General features: G+C 56.3%; 1 protein-coding gene across 3 annotated transcripts in view; it reads right to left on the bottom strand.

Annotated features, from left to right (window-relative positions):
* Window positions 1-227: 227 nt before the first annotated feature.
* The window catches only part of PAX7 (paired box 7), an 88,452-nt gene continuing 69,494 nt past the window's right edge, over window positions 228-19,185 (bottom strand). The window contains exons 8-10 of one of the 3 annotated variants that reach the window (XM_040987700.1): window positions 16,363-16,400; window positions 6,852-7,135; window positions 341-456 (exon numbers count right to left, since the gene is read on the bottom strand). In XM_040987700.1, the coding sequence (XP_040843634.1) occupies window positions 341-456; window positions 6,852-7,135; window positions 16,363-16,400 (438 nt within the window). Of the gene's footprint in view, window positions 457-6,851; window positions 7,136-16,362; window positions 16,401-19,185 lie in introns of all 3 variants that reach the window. The other 2 variants (XM_040987701.1, XM_040987703.1) reach the window with 2 other exon arrangements.

Below are 19,185 nucleotides of genomic sequence, written 5' to 3'. Positions count from 1 at the left end.
TTGGGGGGCGGGCAGAGGTGCTCTGTTCAGGGGAAGCCACAGAGTCCACTGAGGTGAGATGGCCAAGAGGCCACAGTCGATGGGACTGTGGGAGCACTGAAGATTAGCAGGACCCTCTGGGGCTAGCACAGGGTCGCACAACCCCAGGGGTCATGAACTGGGTCCATAACACAGGTGAGTAATTTGAGCTGTGCCCTCCAGGGCCCGGGTGATGAAAAGGAAAGGGTCTCCCTTCTGGGCCTCCTGAGGCTCCAGGCGCAGGAGGGAGCAGAGGCCGGGAGGCTCAGGGGTCAGGCAAGGCTGGGTGGGGCTGAGCCTGGGACAAGTCACCCCAGGGGCCCTAGTAGGCCTGGCCAGTTTCCACGGGCAGCAGTCCCAGCACGGCCGAGTGCTCCCCCAGCTTCATGCGGCGCTGTGTGGACAGGCTCACGTTTTTGGCCAGGTAGTCAACAGCAGCTGGGAAGAGAGAGAGAAACTCAGAAATGGAGGTTCTTTTTGAAAATTCTTCCATCTGCCTCCTCCCTCCCTTCTTCCTTCTGTCCACCCACCCAACCCATCCATCTACCCATCCATCCTTCCATCTACCCATCCTTCATCCATCATCCACCCACCCACCCTTCATCCATCATCCACCCATCCACCTACCTACCAGTCTATCCATTCACCCATAAATCCATCCACCCACACATGCATCCTTCCTTCGATCCAGCCACCCACCCACCTCTTCATGAAGCTCTTTCTTTTACTCTTGTTCAATCATTCAGCAAATCTTTACCTAACACTTACTTGCTCAGCTCTCTCATGGGTCCTGTGGGAAAGTACGAGAGTACATTCCCATTGTTGAAAAGGGAATTAAAATTCCTCTTCCAAACAGTCCTTGACATTGCCCTGCCATGGAGGCCATCTGGCAAGTCCTGCTAGTAACGAGGCAAGGTCCTTCTGCCTTGTCTGGGCCATGAGTTCCCAGGTGAAGCAATGCATGGCTGTAGCTCAAAAGCCACAGCAGCCAATGAGCTGAGTGCTCCATACAGAAGGAAGAGCAGGCTGACTGGCACACAGTGAATTGAGGCCCAGTTCTGGCCACCCAGAGGAGGCAGGGTTGTGTGTGCACATGTGTGTGAGGAGAGCGGGAACAAGATTATCTATGTAGTCACAATGAGCATGGATGTGAACATCACACAAGAGCAGCACTGCTCAAGCACATGCGCATACATGCAGGAGTCCTGCACCCCCTTCTGAGTAGACAGACGGGGGAAGATCTGTCATGTACCGACACTGCATACAGGTGAGTACCACCTGAGCCAGGGACAAGCACCTGTACAGGTGTATGTGCATGTCCGACACTGGTCCAGGTGCTTTCTGTCTTGACTGTCCTGATTGGGCCTGTTGAGGCTGCAGCATCCATCAGCCCTGACCAAGGCCTCCTGACACACAGGGCTGTAGACTCCAAAGCCAGGATCTGTCACTGTGGCCAAGCCAACACTCCAGGAGGCAGAGGTGGGCAGAAACACCACCATGCCAGGAATCCTGAGGCCAAGTTCCCCACCTGCCCTATCACCTGCCCAGAGAAGACCACGCTCTACATGCTGCCCCAATGCAGCAGGCTCCTGCCAAGGGCAGATGGGTGGCACCCCTGGGTGGTAAGCACAGCCTGAGGGTGAAGTCAACAAAGGCAAGTGGGCAATGCCGGTTCCTGGCCCACAGAGAGGCCTTGCGGTCTGGATGATCCAGGCCTGCCACTGTTGAGTTTGCAATCTGGAGCACACAGTGTTGCCCCTCCAAACCTCAGGGTTCTGGTCTGAAAAATGGGGCTACTCATAGTACTGAGGCTGCAGAGTCCCTTGGAGCTCCACAAGCCTGCCCCTGTGACCACGCTGTGCCTGGCTCATGGACAAAGAGTTTAAAGGCAGGCACAGGGATCTTAGAAGTGGGCTTGGTGGGAAAATTTGACCTCCAGTAGGTGCAAAAAGTACACAAGGTGGCAAATGCACAGGCTTGCCGTCCCAGCTCCTTCCTGCTTGCGTGGCTTTGCCCTTTAAATCTGTCTCCTTCATTTCTAAAATGGGAGAACCTAATCTGGCTTCCCTCAGCGCTGCTATGAGGAGTCTTATTTTGAGAAAATACTTTTTAAGATGGCCATCACAGGGCCCAGTGCAGTGGCTCAATTGGCTAATCCTCCCCCTTCAAGTGCTGATGTCTCATATGGGCACCAGTTTGTGTCTCAGCTGCTCTACTTCCCATTCAGCTCCCTGCTCATGGCCTGGGAAAGCACTAGAGCACAGCACAAGTCCTTAACATCCTGCGCCCAAATGGGAGACCCAGAAGAAACTCCTAGCTCCTGGTTTTGGATCGGCTCAGTTCCAAGTATTTTGCAGCCATTTGGGTGAGTGAATCAAAACGCCGATAATCTGTCTCTCCTTCTCTATAAATCTGCCTTTCCAATACAAATAAACAAATCTGTAAATAATAATAATAATAATAGAGATGGTCATCATAGAGGTTCAGTTGCCCTGATGCTGCCATGGTGTGCCAATGTCCTGGGGTTGCTCTGGAATGTCTGAGCTTTCCAGGCTCCGGGGTAGGGGAGGAGAGAGAAGGGAAGCCCTAGCTGAGGCCCAGGAGCCACCGTCCTCCCTCTGCAGCCACCAGATCTCCAGCTGACACCACAGAGATAGCTGCAGCTGGCCTTGTCTTGCCTGAGGCCTGTCCCTTATCCTGGAGTGAGGGCTTGAGGCATTCCCATCTCTGCCACCCATAGACAGACCCACCTGGGCACCAGAGTCCACCTGCCCACAGGCCTCCCTCTTGGAGTGAGGAACAAGAATGGAAAGAGCAGGTGCTAGCGTTTACAGAGTTCCTAAGTCCTTCAGGCTCATCTTTCCCTTAACATACGCGACAGTCCATGAGGCCAGAAGCACTGATATGCCCATTTCCTAGAAGCTACCCTGTGACTTGGGGAGGCTGTCTGACACTCTACTGCTAGCTGCTACCCAGACCTGCATGGAACAGCACCTGGGGTATGCATGGCACTGAAGCTGCACAATGGTCTCTGTACCTCAACTCTCAACGGGGCCATTTGCTCCCCAGGCAAGGTCGGTGATCGTACCCTCATCACGAGAGGCTGTTGTGTGCCTCCTCCCTAAGTCCTCCATGGGCTGTGCTTGTCGGTGGGGATGAAAGGCCAGGCTTTGGGAAAAATGTGCATGAGGGATGGGCACTCGCTGTGTGCCAGGTTGAGCTGATCCCATTTGACTCTTCCAACAGCCATGGGCTTCAGGCCTGAGGGTGCTCACTGTGCATGAGTGGAAACTGAGGCCCGAAGAAAGCCAGTCCAGAATCCTGCCCAGCAGTGCTGCAAGGAGGGGCTGTATTGGATGCTGCTTGCACCTCGCATCACTGTGTGTGTCCCCTCTCGTGCCTCTCCCAGACACCTGCCATGGCCCAGCACACACTAGGAGCTTATCTTGGCCCTGTCCGGGTACCTAAAAAAATCACCAGGAAGCCTACCTTGGCTGGTGACCCTGCCAACACCAAGGTGACACCACGGTCACAGGGCTTACCTCTCCCCACCTTGGAGAGGACGGGGTGGCTGAGGGCCTGGAAGGGGCAAGGCTGTGACATCTCTTATCACAACTACCACCAGTGGCTGTCCCTGTCCCTGTGTCCCTGCGTGTCCCCTTCTCTGCCTTGCACCCGTGTCCGGGCTCTAAACATCTCAAATTAGATTACTCGGGAGGTGGCAGGAGATACGGCGGTGATGCCAAGCGGTAAACAAACCTTGGCCGTCAGCGCCTCGTCAGTCCGCGGCCCCAGAGGGGGACTCTTCTAGACACAAACTCTTATTAGACTTGTCAGATCTATTAACATTCTCTTCACACTTCTGCGTCCCATCAGCCCCATCATTAGCACAGCCCCGGCCTCTGGGAACACCAGGGCCATACTAATCTGCCAGGTGCCCCGTCCCTGGCCCCCCGCCCCTCCCGAGGGCAGGCAGTGACAGACAGATGGACAGACAATGGCCAGGGCAGGAAAAGAAGGGGTGAAGTAGTTCTAGGGAACAGAGGGGCCCAGAGAAAAAGGGGAGGATCCTTTGGCCAGAGCCCGGCCTGTGTCTGCTCAGTCTGCGGCCCCATGTGGACTGGGGCTGCAGTTGTAGCTGCAAACTCATGGATTTGTGCTGCTATGTGTCCTCAGGCATGTGACCGCTCTGCGGGGCCCCTACTTCCTCAGCCGTGCAATGAGAGCAGCCACAGACACCGGAAGGTGCTGAAGTTGCAAGGCCAAGCTCAGAGTGGGTGTCCAGGAGGCAGGTGTCCTTGCTTCCACAACTCCTATGTTTTGTGTGTTTGAATCTTACACATCTCTACGCACACACACACACGCGGGTGAGGCTTACCTGGGACCCATCTGTATGTGCACCTGCATCCAGCTGCAGGTAAAGCTATGAGCACAGACCCACATGTGGGCAAGTGCAGGTGTCTCAGGGCAAAGGGTCTTACACAGTCTGTTTTGGCTGCAATATCAAGTGAGGGGGGCTCTAAGCCGACCACCCCTGGCTATGGGGCTCTGGGAAAGCTGCCCAACTCTCCTACAGTCTAGTTTTGGCATCTGTGGCCCTGGGCAGCCCAGAGTTTTTGAGAATCACAGCGATGAAGGCCATGTCTTTTGGCCAGTGCTCCTGGAGCTAAACTGGAGTCCAGGACAGACATAAGCAGGTGAGAGGGGGAGTCTGCACCTCTTTGGGAAACGTTGGAGGAAGTAGCCCAAGTGCAGCTCGGAGCTCTCTCTGCAGGAGCTGGGGGGCAGTGGTAGAGCTGGAGGAGAGTGAGAGGAAGAAGAGGGCTGGAGGAAGGTGCAGGAGGGGAGGGGAGCTGAGGCCCAGGAACTTGCGCCCTACTCCTCCAGCTAAAGGGAACAAACACTCCTTTCTCGCCTTCTGGGCCCCTTCCCTGTTTGATCCCCTCCCCCTCCGGCCCTTGCTGACTTTGGGGTTAATTTTATTTCCGAATTGGGCAGGCGCCGCTGGAGCAGGGCACGGGGCTCCGGGTGTGACTAACGCCTGCCCCAGGCCTGCTGCCACTGGAGCCACTCTCAGTCTTGATCAAGAGCATGTGTGTCCCGCTGCAGTCTGGACACATGGGCGGGGTCAGGGGGTCGCCTGGGCCCTCCCCCCCGCCGGACACACACTCATGCGTCCAGCTTTCAGACATGCGTGCAGACCTGTGCTCCCCCCGACCCTCACGCCCCTGCTGCTCGGGCTGTGCCTCTGCATCACTGCCCACAGTGCACCTGACCACCCACCCACACACACACACTGCCAGTCAACGCCAGCAGTGTGCATGCCTGAACCACATCTACACACATGCACATATGCTTGTTGTACACAGCTACACACCCACACCTATGCCAAGGACAGGCATATACGCACCCACACGCATACACCTGAAAACATTTTAATGCACTCCACTGCTGCATGTGTGCACACACACATTCATATAAAATCCCATAAGGACAACCTGTGTGAGCTATGTGATTATGCGTGTGCATGTATCAACAGTCTATATGCACATCTCTACACAGGATTGCCACATCCCCACACACACACGCTCACCTCTCTGCAAAGATGTATGCCAACACACACATGCTAGCTGCTCAGACGCATCATATGCACATGGTGTGCGCAGACACAAGTCACCATACATCCATAACAGACACCTCTCCGCACACGAGCAAGCATGCCCAGGCACAGGGAGGGTCCACACACACGCAGCTGGGCAATGCAGGCCCACACAGCTGGCTCTCATTTAGCCGTGGAGGCCAAGGTCATGCGAGGAAGAGCTTGGAGCGGGGTACAGGAAGCAGAGGTCACGGAGGTCAGGCCAGGGCTGCGGCTGGAGGAGAGGATCCCCCAGGCTTGGAGGCCTCTTCCCACTCCCCGTGTGCCCTTCAGATTAGTTTGACACCAGCAGGTGAGGCTTCACGGGGAGGTGGGGCAGGAGGGTGCCCTCTAGCTCCTGCTCCCCCATTGCAGGCCTGCCTTACTGCCCCTCCTGCAGCCCTTTGGTCTAAGGGGCTGCGGGCCTGGCCTCCAGGCTGGTGCCAAGCGCACAGCAGCTGGGATGAGCGAGCGAGGCCACCGCAGGGTCTGGGGAGATTGCAGGCTCGGGCAGTTAAGCACAGAGCTCAGAACCACCCAGCAAAGCTGAACCGGGGAGCGGCACCAACCAAACTCCCACTGTTTGTTTAGGTTGTTCCAATTTGAATTTTAAAGCTGCTCTTCAATTTAGCCATTTCGAGGTTGGCAAACTCAGAATTCTATTTTAGAAAAACTTGGGTGTGTCAATCTACTTTCCTGATTATACCGTTTATACAGTTTTAGTGTTGAAATTCAGAGTCTGAATTTCAATGGGCTGTAAGTGTAAAGCACACTGCTTGTCAAAGACACTCATTCATTTCATTCACCCAGCCAACACCAAGAGCAGTAGGTGAAGTAACTCATTCATGATTTCATATGGGAGTGATCACTTTTTGGATATATGGGATTAAATATGACATGTTAGTAAAAGTAACACCACTTGTTTCTTACATTTTGACATCTGCACACAGGAAAATGTGAAGTGATGATTCCACGGGAATCCAAATAAAAGGAAAGGGACCTGGCTGGGAAGTAGCCTTCCTGGCTGCCCAGCTCAGTGTCATCTTGGGCTAAGTCTGTCTCCTATCTGGATTTGAATTCCCCCATCTGCAAAACAGGCGCGCACACTCCAACATCAGACTGCCCTCTCTAGAAATAAGTAGGAGCCCTTTGAATGAGGGAGGGGAGTGGTCCACTCGGGGCCACAGGCACTCACTCTGGCCGTACTGGCCGTACTGGTAGCCAGCCACGGGGTCCACACTGTAGCCGGTCGTGCTGTAGGTGGGCGGGCAGTAGGACTGGGAGGTGGGCAGGCTGTCTCCAGGCTTGATGGAGTCGGCACGCTGGCTGCAGCTGGCCGAGATGGAGGTGGCCGAGTCCAGACCGCTGTGCAGCGGGGAGAGGGAGAAGTCGGCCTGCGGCTGGGGGGCCACGGCGCCAGGGTTGCTGAGGATGCTCATGACCTGCAGGGGACAGAGGGCCAGTGTCGCGAAGATGAGCCTGTGGACAGGGCCAGGCGGCCCCGAAGCAGGACTGGGCCTGCTTCTTCTCTTCAGGTCCCTGCAGTACGGCGAGGCCTCAGTTTATCTGTTCTGCAAATCCCATGCATGAGGCGGTTACTGGTCTTCAGCATTTCTCCTGCCCAAGTTCTGACCCGCGGGGCCCCCCTCCACTGGTTGCCCTCAGGTGCCAGACCCAATTCACCCCCTTATTCCCCAGGAACTGGCCCAAAGGTGCACCCTGAATGAACAAAGAAACAAATGCACTGCCTGCATGCATGACCTACATAAGTCTTGGTGACTTTGGCCTCAGTTTGGGAACTCTCCTAAGTCAGAGAACTGTGCCTCCTCCATCAGACTGGGGCACCACCCTCCTCCAACACACACATTAGAGTAAGATTCTGGATCTGCCTGGCTCTACCCATTTCCTGTACTAGGCTAGCCCTGCTCTGAGCATCTCCAGATGGGCAGCCTCCTACAAGCGCCAACACTAGGCCAAGGCTGTCCAACCACCTTCCACGATGCTGCCAATCCTGACGTTAGTGGCCATCAGACATAGCCACAGCCAACAGGATCGTGCCATCAGTAGTGGCAATCTGGCTGCCAGGCCAAGGCTCGTCTTGAGCAATTCATCTTGAAAACCAGGTGCTGGGACAGGAAGGCATGCACACAGGGTGACCGTGTCCTCAGCCTCAGACCCAGAGTCCCAGGGACTTCAGGAAGAAGCAAGCACACGCCCTGCTCTCAGTGGAGGAGCTGAGCAGATCCACATCTGGTAGGCGAGACCCAGGGGGTGCCCTCTGCCCATCCTGTGGGTTCAGATAAAAGCACCTGTAGGTGGCAGCAGCTGGTGAGCTTTGCAGGAAGGGTGTGGGGAAGACAGCCATGGCCATCCAGCAATGACACTCACTGCCCAGAGTTCCCTGTCCACGTTTTCCAGAGGCCTGGCCCGGTCAACATGGATTCTCTGGGGACAGTTGCTCTACTTCCTCTCTGTGGATACTCCTAGTATCATGGGGACCTGAGTCCCACATATGCTGTCGAGGTCTTCAACGTGGCGAGGTGGCAGTACGGTGAGGGGACAGCCATGCATGAGGTTCTGACGGCACTGGGCTCTTTCTACCATCTGCATTGGAGGTCCTTGGCACAGGAGGCTGCTGGAGCTGGCAGGAGGTGCGGTCTGAACGGGAAGGGGAAGGGGAGGGGGAGGATCCCAGAGGTATCTCAGTAACCTAATATCACCCTGAGGCTTAGGAGACAGGTTCCCAGGCTAGACCTTCCTTCCTACCTAAAGTGATAAATCAATACTCATGCAACACTTTGTCTCCCACAAATTCAGACCCCACCATCCACTCATCGGAGACCTGGGCCCTGAGAGCTTGGGGAGAATACAGGGGCCCCATTTCCTAGCCCTCGGGATCACGGGGCAAGGGCCTCGAACCCTTCCTCCATTTTTCCCTCCTGCTCATTGCCAAAATGCCAAACTTACAAGTGAGGAAGATAGAGGAATAAGGGAGAGGATGCAGGAGTTAGCTCCGAGACAGGCGGCAAGCAGTGCCCAGACCAGCACCCAGCCTGTAAGACGAGGACCATTATGGAGCTGTCGTCCAACCTGATCCCGTCCCTCGGGACTTACCAAGAACTCTTCTGAGCCTTCCATGAGGATTTGATGTAGTCTGCCTTCGCCTCCCACCCCAACCTCTGACCACCACCCCCAGCTCCACCTCCCTCCTCTGCACTGCATCTGAGCTGCACCAAGCTGCATGCTGCCTCCTGCACTCTCCTGCATACTCATTCAACAAATACCGCACGGAGGGTCACTTGCACCAGGCCAGGGACAGGGTTGGACCCTGAGTTCTCTAATGGCAGCGCGGAGCTGGGTTTCAGCCACAGCTGCAGCCTCACGATCTATGCTGTGTCTGCTACGGATAGTGAGCTCAGCAAAGCTCTGCCACCTTCACGCATATTCATGAAACAGGTGTTTGTGAGCAGGTTTGATGCACCATTGAACTGGTCACGGAGGACAGAGCAATGAGCAAGCCCAATTGCGCATCCTCCTAGAGCAGGAAGCTCTACAAATAAACGGCCATTTCTGATCCTGAAAAAATGCTAGGGAGGAAAAGTAAGGGATGTGGAATGGAGGGTTGGAGGGGGAGTTGAACAAGGGAGAGGAGATGTTCAGCAGAACCACAAAGAACCAGCCACAAGTTTCCAGGCAGGCCAATCAGCAAGTGCAAAGACCCTGAGAGGGGAAGCAGAAGGTCAAGGTTCAGACCAAAATCCTGGGCACTGCAGGCCTCCTGCAGTCCTCTGTTCAAGCTCTGGAGACCTTGGTCTTGGCCACCACCGGCCAGTTCCTAAAGAGCTCAGGCCCAGGGAGCCTAGAATGGGATTTGTTCCGTGGGATTTGTCCTGGAACACCCAATCAGCTCCACATCTGGGTCGGCATGAACGGAGATGTGTGGCCTAGGTCACGAGGCCTTCAAGTCCCCAGAGGCCTGAGGACACAGCAGCTGGCTTTCTCCCTACCCTCCTGTCTCCAGCCAGGGTGGCACCAGCAACCAGGGCAGCCATCACAGGAGACTGAGGCACAGGCTGGTATCACACAGCTGGGATGAGGTTGCCTAGGTGTTCCAGAGCCCCACCCATCCTCCCCACCCAACGCCATCACACCGCAGGCTGCCAAAGGCCGGCCCAGCCCCACAAGTCCCAGCGAGGCACCCACATCCAGCCCTTCTCAGGGTCTCTCTCTGCCTGCAGATGTAGGAAGCTTTTGGCCACGGGGAGGGGCCCAGCTGAGGTCTGGGGCCCGCAAACTTTTGAACTTGAGGAAGTCCTGGTCTGTTGCGGTCAGCCACCCCCCTCAAGAATGCTCCGGCCTCTCCCCGGGTGGGTCTGCGGTGTTCCCCGTGACCTTGCTCTCACTAATGTATTACTTCTTGCTATGTTACCGTTACTAACTCAAAATCAATACCGACCTCCACATCTGTAAGGTTTTATCAGAAGGCAAATCTCAGGCCTGTCCGTCAAGCTGACTGACAGCCATCCCTTCCTCTCCTTTCCTCCACCCACCCCCTCACCCAGCCCCCAACCCCTTCCTCCCGCTCTGCCGCAAATCAGTCCCAGCCTCAACCAGACTAAATCAATGAGGTGCCGGCCCCACCCTCCCTTCCGCCCGCCGCTGGGGAGAGGCTCGCAGGTTTCAGGGGTGGGGCCCCCCCTTGCACAGCCCCTGCTTGCCGGCACACTCCCCTACTTTAAAAGAAGGGGATGGGAGAAATGTAATTAATTTCCTCCATTCCTGAGCTGGCCCTGAGGGCCTGGGACCGAGGCGGCTGAGCTGCGAGATCTGCACCCTCTGTGATAACCGAGCGCAGCTCTGAGAGCACGGCAGCAATTAGAAGGGGCGATCACCATCACCAGGGCTCCGTGGCAGGGGCCAGGCGGGCGGGGGCCGCAGCGGGGTGCAGAGTGGGACTGGGGTGGGGAGCGGCGCAGGGGCTGGAGGCCATGAGGTCAGGATGGCAGGACCTCTAGGGGAACAGGGCCTAAATAATGAGAGCAGGGATGTCAGGATCAGCTGCAGGTCAGACTCGCATCCCGATACTGCCTAGCGGTGGGGGGGAGTGGAGAAGGGGATACTCAGGTTCAGAGACAGCAGAGGACACTGGGCCATGCAGTACAGATGGGGAGTGGGGATGTCTCGTGTTGGCATCTGCGTTCTGCCATTGACCAGCTGGGACCCTGAACAATTACTGGAATCTCTGTGCCTCGGTTTTCTCATCTGCATGATGGGAATGATTCTTGCTTTAGCCACCTATAACCTTACTATAAGGGCTAAATGAGCAGATGCACATAGAATGCTAATACAGTGTCAGTGCCACATTTGTTCCGATCAATGCCATGTCTCCCTTCCTCTGCCCACCCGAATTAGAGGGAGGGAGGAGGGGGAGAAGGCAAGGGGCTCAAGGTCCTGGCCTGGTCCCTGGTGAACAAGCTCTGGGGTCTCCTCGAGTCAGGGACCATCTTTCTCTTCCTTTCTTTCCCTAGGGGGAGTTGGCACCCAATGGGTGCTTCTGAATGAAGAACTACCCAGAACACAAACCCACATCGCTCCCAACCTGCTCCCCTACTCTGCAAAGGGAGCCACCAGGAATACAGGTCCTGCTGGTAAGTCTGGGACCTGTCCCAGCCCAAGGGCCAAGAATGTCCCCAGCTCCATGCCACGTGGGCACAGAGCAGCCGGAGCCAAGTGCAACGCAGGCATTATGCCTCCCGCCAGGTGAGCAGGCAGCTTTGTCCTGTCACCCCCACCGAGGGTCCTCATCACCCTTACATCTGCACCCCAACTATGCTTGAAACTCACTATGCACACACCTACACACAGAGACAGGCACAAACATGAAAGGACACCTGATACACATGTGAAATTGGGAAGACAACTGTGGGAACAGTCAGACACTGAGCGAGTGACTGCAGACTGGGGGCAGTATAAGCCCACAATGCCCTCCTGCCCCAGTCCCCAGCTGGGGCTCCAAGGATGCTCTTGCCTGCATCCACCCCTTGGTCTTTGGGAGAGAGGCAGTCTCCAAGCATGGGAATCAACGAAGGTGGCCTGGGTCCTGGGGCCTAGAGTCCATCCGGGTGCCCAGGACCCCACCCTGAATGACTCTTACTACATCATTACAAAGAGCTAGGACCCCTCTGCTGTCTGTGCTGGTCCTGGTTCCCGGCACCCACTTACCAGAGCTGACTTAAGACCCCCAGGGGGAAAAGAACGACTCCCCAGATATTCCAACTGCAGACAATTCTCAGAATCTCTATTTTCAAATCGTCACTGTTGTTACGCGTACACCATGGGTACACACACCTGTAAGAGCCATGACGTGCACAGAGACGTACACAAGCTGGCAGGAACACACAGCAAAGACAGACGCTGCCAAGCTGCCGCGCACCCCTCCCCATGTGCCACCAGGACCCACACCCCCACATGCAGGCACAGACACGACAGCCTCACTGTGCCATAACTTACCTGCCTGCCTGGATCTACCCTCCTGCAGCTCTGATACACTCTCCACACCCTCCTTCACACACACACACACACACACACCAGTCCCACCGCCTATCCCAGCTCCACGCTGGGATTAGCGCAAGTGGAGAAATCTCACAGCCAGGCAGCGGCCACCACCACTCCCTGCCTCTCAATTCTCCACTAAGAGGATCTGGGCCCCCCTCCCCTCTGCCTGCCCCCCACGGACAGCAGTAATGGGCTTCGGGTGCTGACTGGGAGCTTCCAAACAAGATTTCCTGCAGGGCTCCAGTCCCCAGCCCCTCGCCTGCCAGCTCCGCTCACCCCCAACCCATCCCCGCGACCCCCCACCCCTACACTGCCTGCACCAGCCAGTCTGGCCAGCAAGCTCCAACTCCCTTTTTACCACTGCCGCCAACCCAGCTCCAGCCTGGCTGCTGTTGTCCCCTGAAAGTTGACAGCATGCGGCCCTAGGCCTTACCACCACTCCAGGAAGTAATCACCCCGGTATCTGAATGAGGGAACTGAGGTTTAGGGGGTTCATCCAGAGTCACCCCTGGGAGGAGTGGCAGGGCCTGATCCCTGCCTTCCAGCCCACAGCTTTTCCCTGCATCCAGTAGTGGTCTTCATTTACCATGGACAGTTCATTCAGGAACTCACTGCATGTGTGTGCATGAACTCTCCACATGTGTAAGGAACACGGTGTGTGTATGCATGGGCATGTGGGAGTGCAATGTGGGTATCTGTGGAGGGGAGTTCTGCGCGTGCCTAGGAAGGGTTAGGCACATCACTGCTGAGCGCTGCCTAGGTGTGGGTGGTAGATGTACATCTGTGTGTGTGCTTGTCAGTCTGTGGACGGCTGAATGTGTGCAGGGGACTAAGCACAGCACACGCATGGGGCACACACATGTTCTGTACATGCTCTCCCAGGTGACACTCAGCAGAGATGGGTCCAAGCCCTCAGCTCAGGTCGCCAACCACCGTCTCCGACCAGCATAGGGTTCCCCACCTTCCTCTCAGGATGAGACTCCAGGGGCAAGCTCTGTGTGGGTGAAGGGATAAGGATGGACCATGTGTGGGTGTGCACCAGAGGCCTGGGTATGAGCCTCCTGGTGGGTGGAGGGAAAGACCTGGCTAAGCCGAGCGCAGACATCCCATCCCCAGCAGCTGGTCCAGGAGAACAGCGCAGCCTAGCCTCTGGCTGATACAGATTGTGCCTCATGCTGCGCCACTGCCTGCCAAGACAAACTCATGAGCGCGTGCACACACACACACACACACCACCCAGATCCTCTACGTTATACCCTATGTCTGACACCTAGCAGGTGCCTGACAAACATTCTAAGTGAGCAGATTCGTGAACGTGTGAAAAAAAAATGAATGAATGAGCAAATTCGTGAATGAATGAGTGAGCAAATACATAGATGAGTGAATCTATCTGAATACCGGGCACAGGGCCTAGCCTGCTCATAACCCCTCTCCAACTCTGCAACCCAATGGACTTCAAGGAGCTCCTTCTCCACCCCTGGGGCCTCCATGCCTTTGGGTTACAGGCTGTCTGCAGGTGGGGAAGGCAGGGTGGACAGAATGCTTTCTCACTCGCTAACACACACACACACATATACACACACAGAGTCACATATACTTCCAATGTTTGGTCTCCAAGACATCAATCTTTGAATATCCAGAAACATCTAGAAACATCTAGAAACATCTGAGCTCCTCTCCCCCCACCCACCGGGCAGATTCTGAGGTTGGCTCCAGCCTTAAGACGACCATGCCAGGATGGATCCAAGGATTCCAGGCCCCTGACGGGTGCTGGAGCCGGTGGGACACAGGGGGGATTCATAGCCCATCTCTGATGGCACGATAAACGCCGGCTGGGGATTAGAGCGACTAGAGCAGTGGCGGGGCTGGGGAAGGCAGGGGCCGATCGCCGGGAAAGATATGACTATTTAAAGATAATGATTGCATAAATTTAATTAGCACACTTTCACGCGGCAAATGGCCGTTTTGTAATTAATGTATCTTGCCTTACTAAGCATGAAAGAGCCCGTCTCCCCCGCCTTCCCCCTCTCCCCCTCCTATGCAGTCCTAATGAAAGACAGAGAGCAAGTGACAAAAACAGTTTGTCAGCGGCTCCAGGTGTCAGGGGCCTAATTGGCTGAGCCTCGGGAAGGAAGGGGAGGGGGACTCCCCGACTCTGGCCCCAGCCCAGGTTGGGAGGAAGGAGGACTGCGGGGCCAGGGCTCACAGCCCCCCACCCGGGATGGGGTGGGGGTGGAGGGGTCTCTGCCGGTAATTGTCTGAGATGAGGATGCAGATTACCCACGGCAGGAGCTGAGTGGTGGCAGGGAGGCCTCGTTAGTACCTGGGCACACAAGCCGGCACTGATCACAATGCGTTAGGGCCTCCTGGCCATGATGCCCAGACCCTGCCTGCCCACTCTGCACAATCAGCCAGTGCCATGAACAAATGCCTGCACGGGCCTCAGTTTCTGTAGGCATGAAATGGCCCTGGCACCTGGAATGCTTGCACGGAGTGAGAATCATAGCCTACTGTGTGCAGGGAGCACCGCCACCGTGTCTGAAGCACACTGGTTCAAGGATACACGTGCCCATATTTCTGAAACTGGAATGCTCTGGGCCTCTGTACCTGGTGCTGACCGGGTGACAGGAAGCTGGGCAAAAACTTCAACCCGGGCCCGGCGCGGTGGCGCAAGTGGTTAAGTCCTCGCCTTGCACGCCCGGGATCCCATATGGGCGCCGGTTCTAATCCCGGCAGCCCCGCTTCCCTTCCAGCTCCCTGCCTGTGGCCTGGGAAAGCAGTCGAGGACGGCCCAAAGCTTTGGGACCCTGCACCCGCGTGGGAGACCCGGAAGAGGCTCCTGGCTTCGGATCGGCATAGTATCGGCCCGTTGCGCTCACTTGGGGAGTGAATCATCGGACGGAAGATCTTCCTCTCTGTCTCTCCTCTCTGTATATCCGCCTTTCCAATGAAAAAATAATAAAAAATAAATCTTTAAAAAAAAAAAAAAAAAAAAACAAAAACTTCAACCCATACCTCTGACAAAAATTCAAGAAAGTACCAGCACCAAACTGGCTTGGAGTCAGAGAATGTGGCCATGATGAAAAATGTTCCATTGCACAGCTTGGGAAGCTGAGGCTTTAGGAAGCTGCAGAACATGCTCCTATCTGCACCAGCAGTAAGTGATGGGGCTGGGATCAGGACTCAGAGGTGTCCATCCAAAGCTGCTGAGTGTGGCTCGGGTGCTGCCCACCCTGTGCAGGAGGCCTAAGAAGCTTGACTGGCTCCACCCAAGCACCAAGTGCCAGGTGCCATGCTGTCCTTCCTGGAGAGGTGAGCAGGGAATGGAGTGGGCAGGTTTTGAACTGCACTCCCACTCCTTGAGCCACAGCCATGCTGGGATCACACCCAGGGTTGGCACCGTGGATCCCAACTTTCTGACAACGGTCCTCCACCATCAGCATCAGTTGCCTCACTGCCCTCTGCCAGCCTCAACCACAGGACCCTGCGGCCCCTGCCCAGTCTGCTTCATGGCAGGCAGAGCAGACAGGCCTTGAGCCAGCCTGGGCTGGAGGAGCAGGGCCCAGCCAGCCCACTCCCAGACCAAATTCAATTTCGCACTTTAATGACTTTGCAGAGGAGCCCAGGAGCTTGCTGATGCCACTCCTTACCGGCTGGGTGCTTCCCCGGCCGGGCCGCCGAGCGCGCAGCGGCCTGATCCGGGAGAGCCCTGGGCCCTGTCGAGAGTGGCGGGGGTGCTGAGCGAGTGAAAAATGTCAGAGCAAATTGCTCTTGACAGCGTTAATATCTGCACCTCATAGCAATAATTACATGTAAATAAATAGCAAAATCACACTCAGCTGGAGGCAGCTTGGGGAGGACAGGCGCGGCTAAGGACCAGCTGGGGACCCGGGCAGCTCTGTTCCATTCTTCTCTCTCCTGCTCGGGGTCTCTACTCCGCTGCTCCCCCTCCTCCAGGTTCCCACTGCAGCACAGGCCAGGAACCTCAAGATCCTTAGCACTCCCAGTTTAAACAGAAGGGAAAGGAAACTATGTGGGTCCTCCCCCCAGTTATGCCAATCTGGACCGAGCATCCTCCCAGCCCTCCCCTCCCCTCCTTCCCTGTGCACCTTGCTCCACCTCAGATTCTGCAGAGCAAAGCTTCTGAAAGCCACGTCTCTGCCCTCACCTCTCCCTGGGCACCCTGTGGCTCCTCCCAGCCTTGCTTTCCAAACAGCAACTCTCCTTGAGACCCAAGTCTTCATCCTGCCTTTCTGTTTCCATCACTGCTTCACCTCCTCATCTCACAGACTCAGGATGCCCCGGTTATCTCAGCTTTCCTCTGCATTCTTAGCAACCAGTTTGGGGCCTGCAAAGTTGCAGATTAAACAAGGCACAAATTCATCCTATTATGATTGGCCAGCATAGATGGCTCTGCCATGGCAAGCAATGCAAGATCTGTATGCGCCTCGAAGGAAATGCGGGAGCCGGTGTTCATCCCACCTCTATGCTCAACCATTACCAGGGGGGCTTCGAAGAAAAGTTTTGAGAAGCATAAGGCGCACCTGCCGGCCACGCCTTAGAGAGCATCCCATCGAAGGTGGCAGATGGAGATGTCGTTTCTCACGTCTCACTGCCTTGTCTGGGGGTCATGAAATCACTGGGTTGTGTTCAACCAGACGATGAATTCCTCAAACTGAAAAGGCGCCCCCATGGGGTGGGGGCTAGGGGGAAGAAAGGCAACAAAAAGGGAGTCAAAAGTAGGAAGGAAGGAAAAGAGAGAAGGGATAAAGCAGAGGCAGCTGGGTGACAGAGGTGAGACCATCAAAAGGACCTGTGTACTGCAGCCAGGCTTGACTCAGGGTCCCAGTCCCATCCTGGAGGACCCAAGGCCTCAGCCCCTGGGGTGGGGGAGGTTGCTGCCCACAGGCTGCCCCAAGGGAGGGTTCCTCCAGCCCCTCAAAACACCGTGAAACTCCTCAGCCGCCCCGCCTGCCTGGCCCGCACGGGGCAGAGAACACGGGTGCCATTCTTTGCGAAACAAATATCTTCTCTGGAGCAGCCCCCGCGTTCCACACCTTCTTGTTTAGCTCACCGACTAATCCACTTATCGAGGATAAAGCGCCTGTGAATTCCCCACTTGATAAAGGCAGCGACAAAATTAACAAAACCGTGCCCACGGCGCCAACGCACCAAACAAACAAGAGGCTGCGGACGCCACGTGGAGATGCTGTCGTGTTTCCGTCCTCCCGTGCCCCGGAAAGATGCGGGAGGAGACAGCGGCTTTCTGCTGGGGCTGGTGCCAGCAGCCGCAAAGGCAGTGCTGACCGTTCACCTGTCCCTGTCCCATACACACAGCCCCAGTCTCATCGGAGGTTCCTACAGCCGGCCATGTTTCCAGACGCAAGCTGTCTGCAGTCCCCTACCCGTGTTTCTTCAAGGCCAGCTCCATGCCCGCTGCTGTTCCAAGCCATGCAGCCCATGAACGCATGGCAAGTGGGTACTGCTGTCAGCTGCATCTCATAGAGGAATGCCCAGAGAGCATTTAATACTCTCCAATTCAATGTGACAAATCTAACTCCAACCACGGTCCCAGGCGTCCAGCCAGGCCCCTCAGCTTGATCTTGCTCTGGTCCCACTTCAGAACCCAAGTTTGCACCCAAGGTATGTCTTCATCAATGCCCTCATCACACCTGTGGGGGTTCCCTGGACACCCCTGAAGCCTCCCTGCTCTACCCCAGGGCACCCAAGATTGGACTGTCACCATCACAGGGTCACCCACACCATGATATAGGGCTGCAAGGCAGGAGCTGCCAGGATCCTTGGCCCCGGCCTCCGACCCTGCTTTGAGACAGCTCTGCTCTCAGCTTCCAGTGGCCAGAGCAGGGGGTCTGCAGGGCAGAAGACAGGCCAGGAGAGGATCCTGCACCCCTGTGCTGCCCCGCCACCCACCCACTCACCCAGCAGCCCTGGCTCAGGGAGGAGGGGAGGGTCCCGGGAGTGGAAGGGCAGGGAACTGGGGACATTAATCACAGGGGTACACCTGTCAGGGTGGCATCCGGGACTAAATGGAAACACTTGGCTAAAGGACAGGACTTCTCACCCCAGGCTCTGGGACCAACCACCACCACACTGGGGGGGCAGGGCAGCGGAGGTTCAACCCCTATGCCTGGGGAAAGGGCCCTACCAAAGACACAAGGACTCTGGGGAGAAGAGGCCGGAGGGGATGTGGAGAGAAGGGAGCCTGCCAGATGACTGGGGCCACACAGCCGGGACCCCCACAGGGCTGCAATATTTCAATCTGGGTCCTCAGGCTGCAGAGACAGTGCTGGCCTCCCCATGTGGGGCCTCACATCCCCTCTCTGCACCTGCCCAGCAGCTCAGGGGTCTCCCTATCCAGCCTACACTTCCGGGAGCCTCTGCCCACCCTCCTCGCCAACTGTATCTCTCCTGTTATCACCCTGCTCCTGTTTCTGTCCTTGGTCCCTTCTGGTTTCCTGTTCCCTGATTTCTCTTTTCTTCGGCCCAGGGCAGGGCTGAGCCTCCATGTCAGGGCGCTGGACCTCTCTCATCCAGCTGCTCATCAGCATTGGAAAGAGCCTGGCTGGGGAGCCCCTGGCCCAGTTCCCTGGCTCCCCTGCCTCCTGGTCTCTGGGACCCCTTCCTCTCTCCATTTCCTGCTGTCTAATCCCCCCGTGAGTCATAGCAGTGAGCTCATGGGGACACGTGGGAGGGAGGCAGATAGACAGGGCATGAGAGCTCCACCTCAGTTGGTGCTTTCAAAATGGCACTTACACACACACACACACACACACACACACACACACACACACACACACACGGATCTCTGGAAAGCATAGAGCTGACCTGCAACGCCAGGGTCCATCCTGGAAGAGGGCAAGGGCCTGAGATCCTGGCTGCTGTCCCTGACTGCTTACCCTGAGCACTATTTCTCTGAGCCTGCAGAAAGCCTCCCAGTGGGGGCGAAACAGTGA

Source organism: Ochotona curzoniae, unplaced genomic scaffold, assembly GCF_017591425.1.
Source record: "Ochotona curzoniae isolate NIBS_2020 unplaced genomic scaffold, NIBS_Ocur_1.0 contig_4792, whole genome shotgun sequence".
In the NCBI taxonomy this organism is placed as follows: Eukaryota; Metazoa; Chordata; class Mammalia; order Lagomorpha; family Ochotonidae; genus Ochotona; species Ochotona curzoniae.
This window is presented reverse-complemented; position numbering and strand designations above follow the sequence as displayed.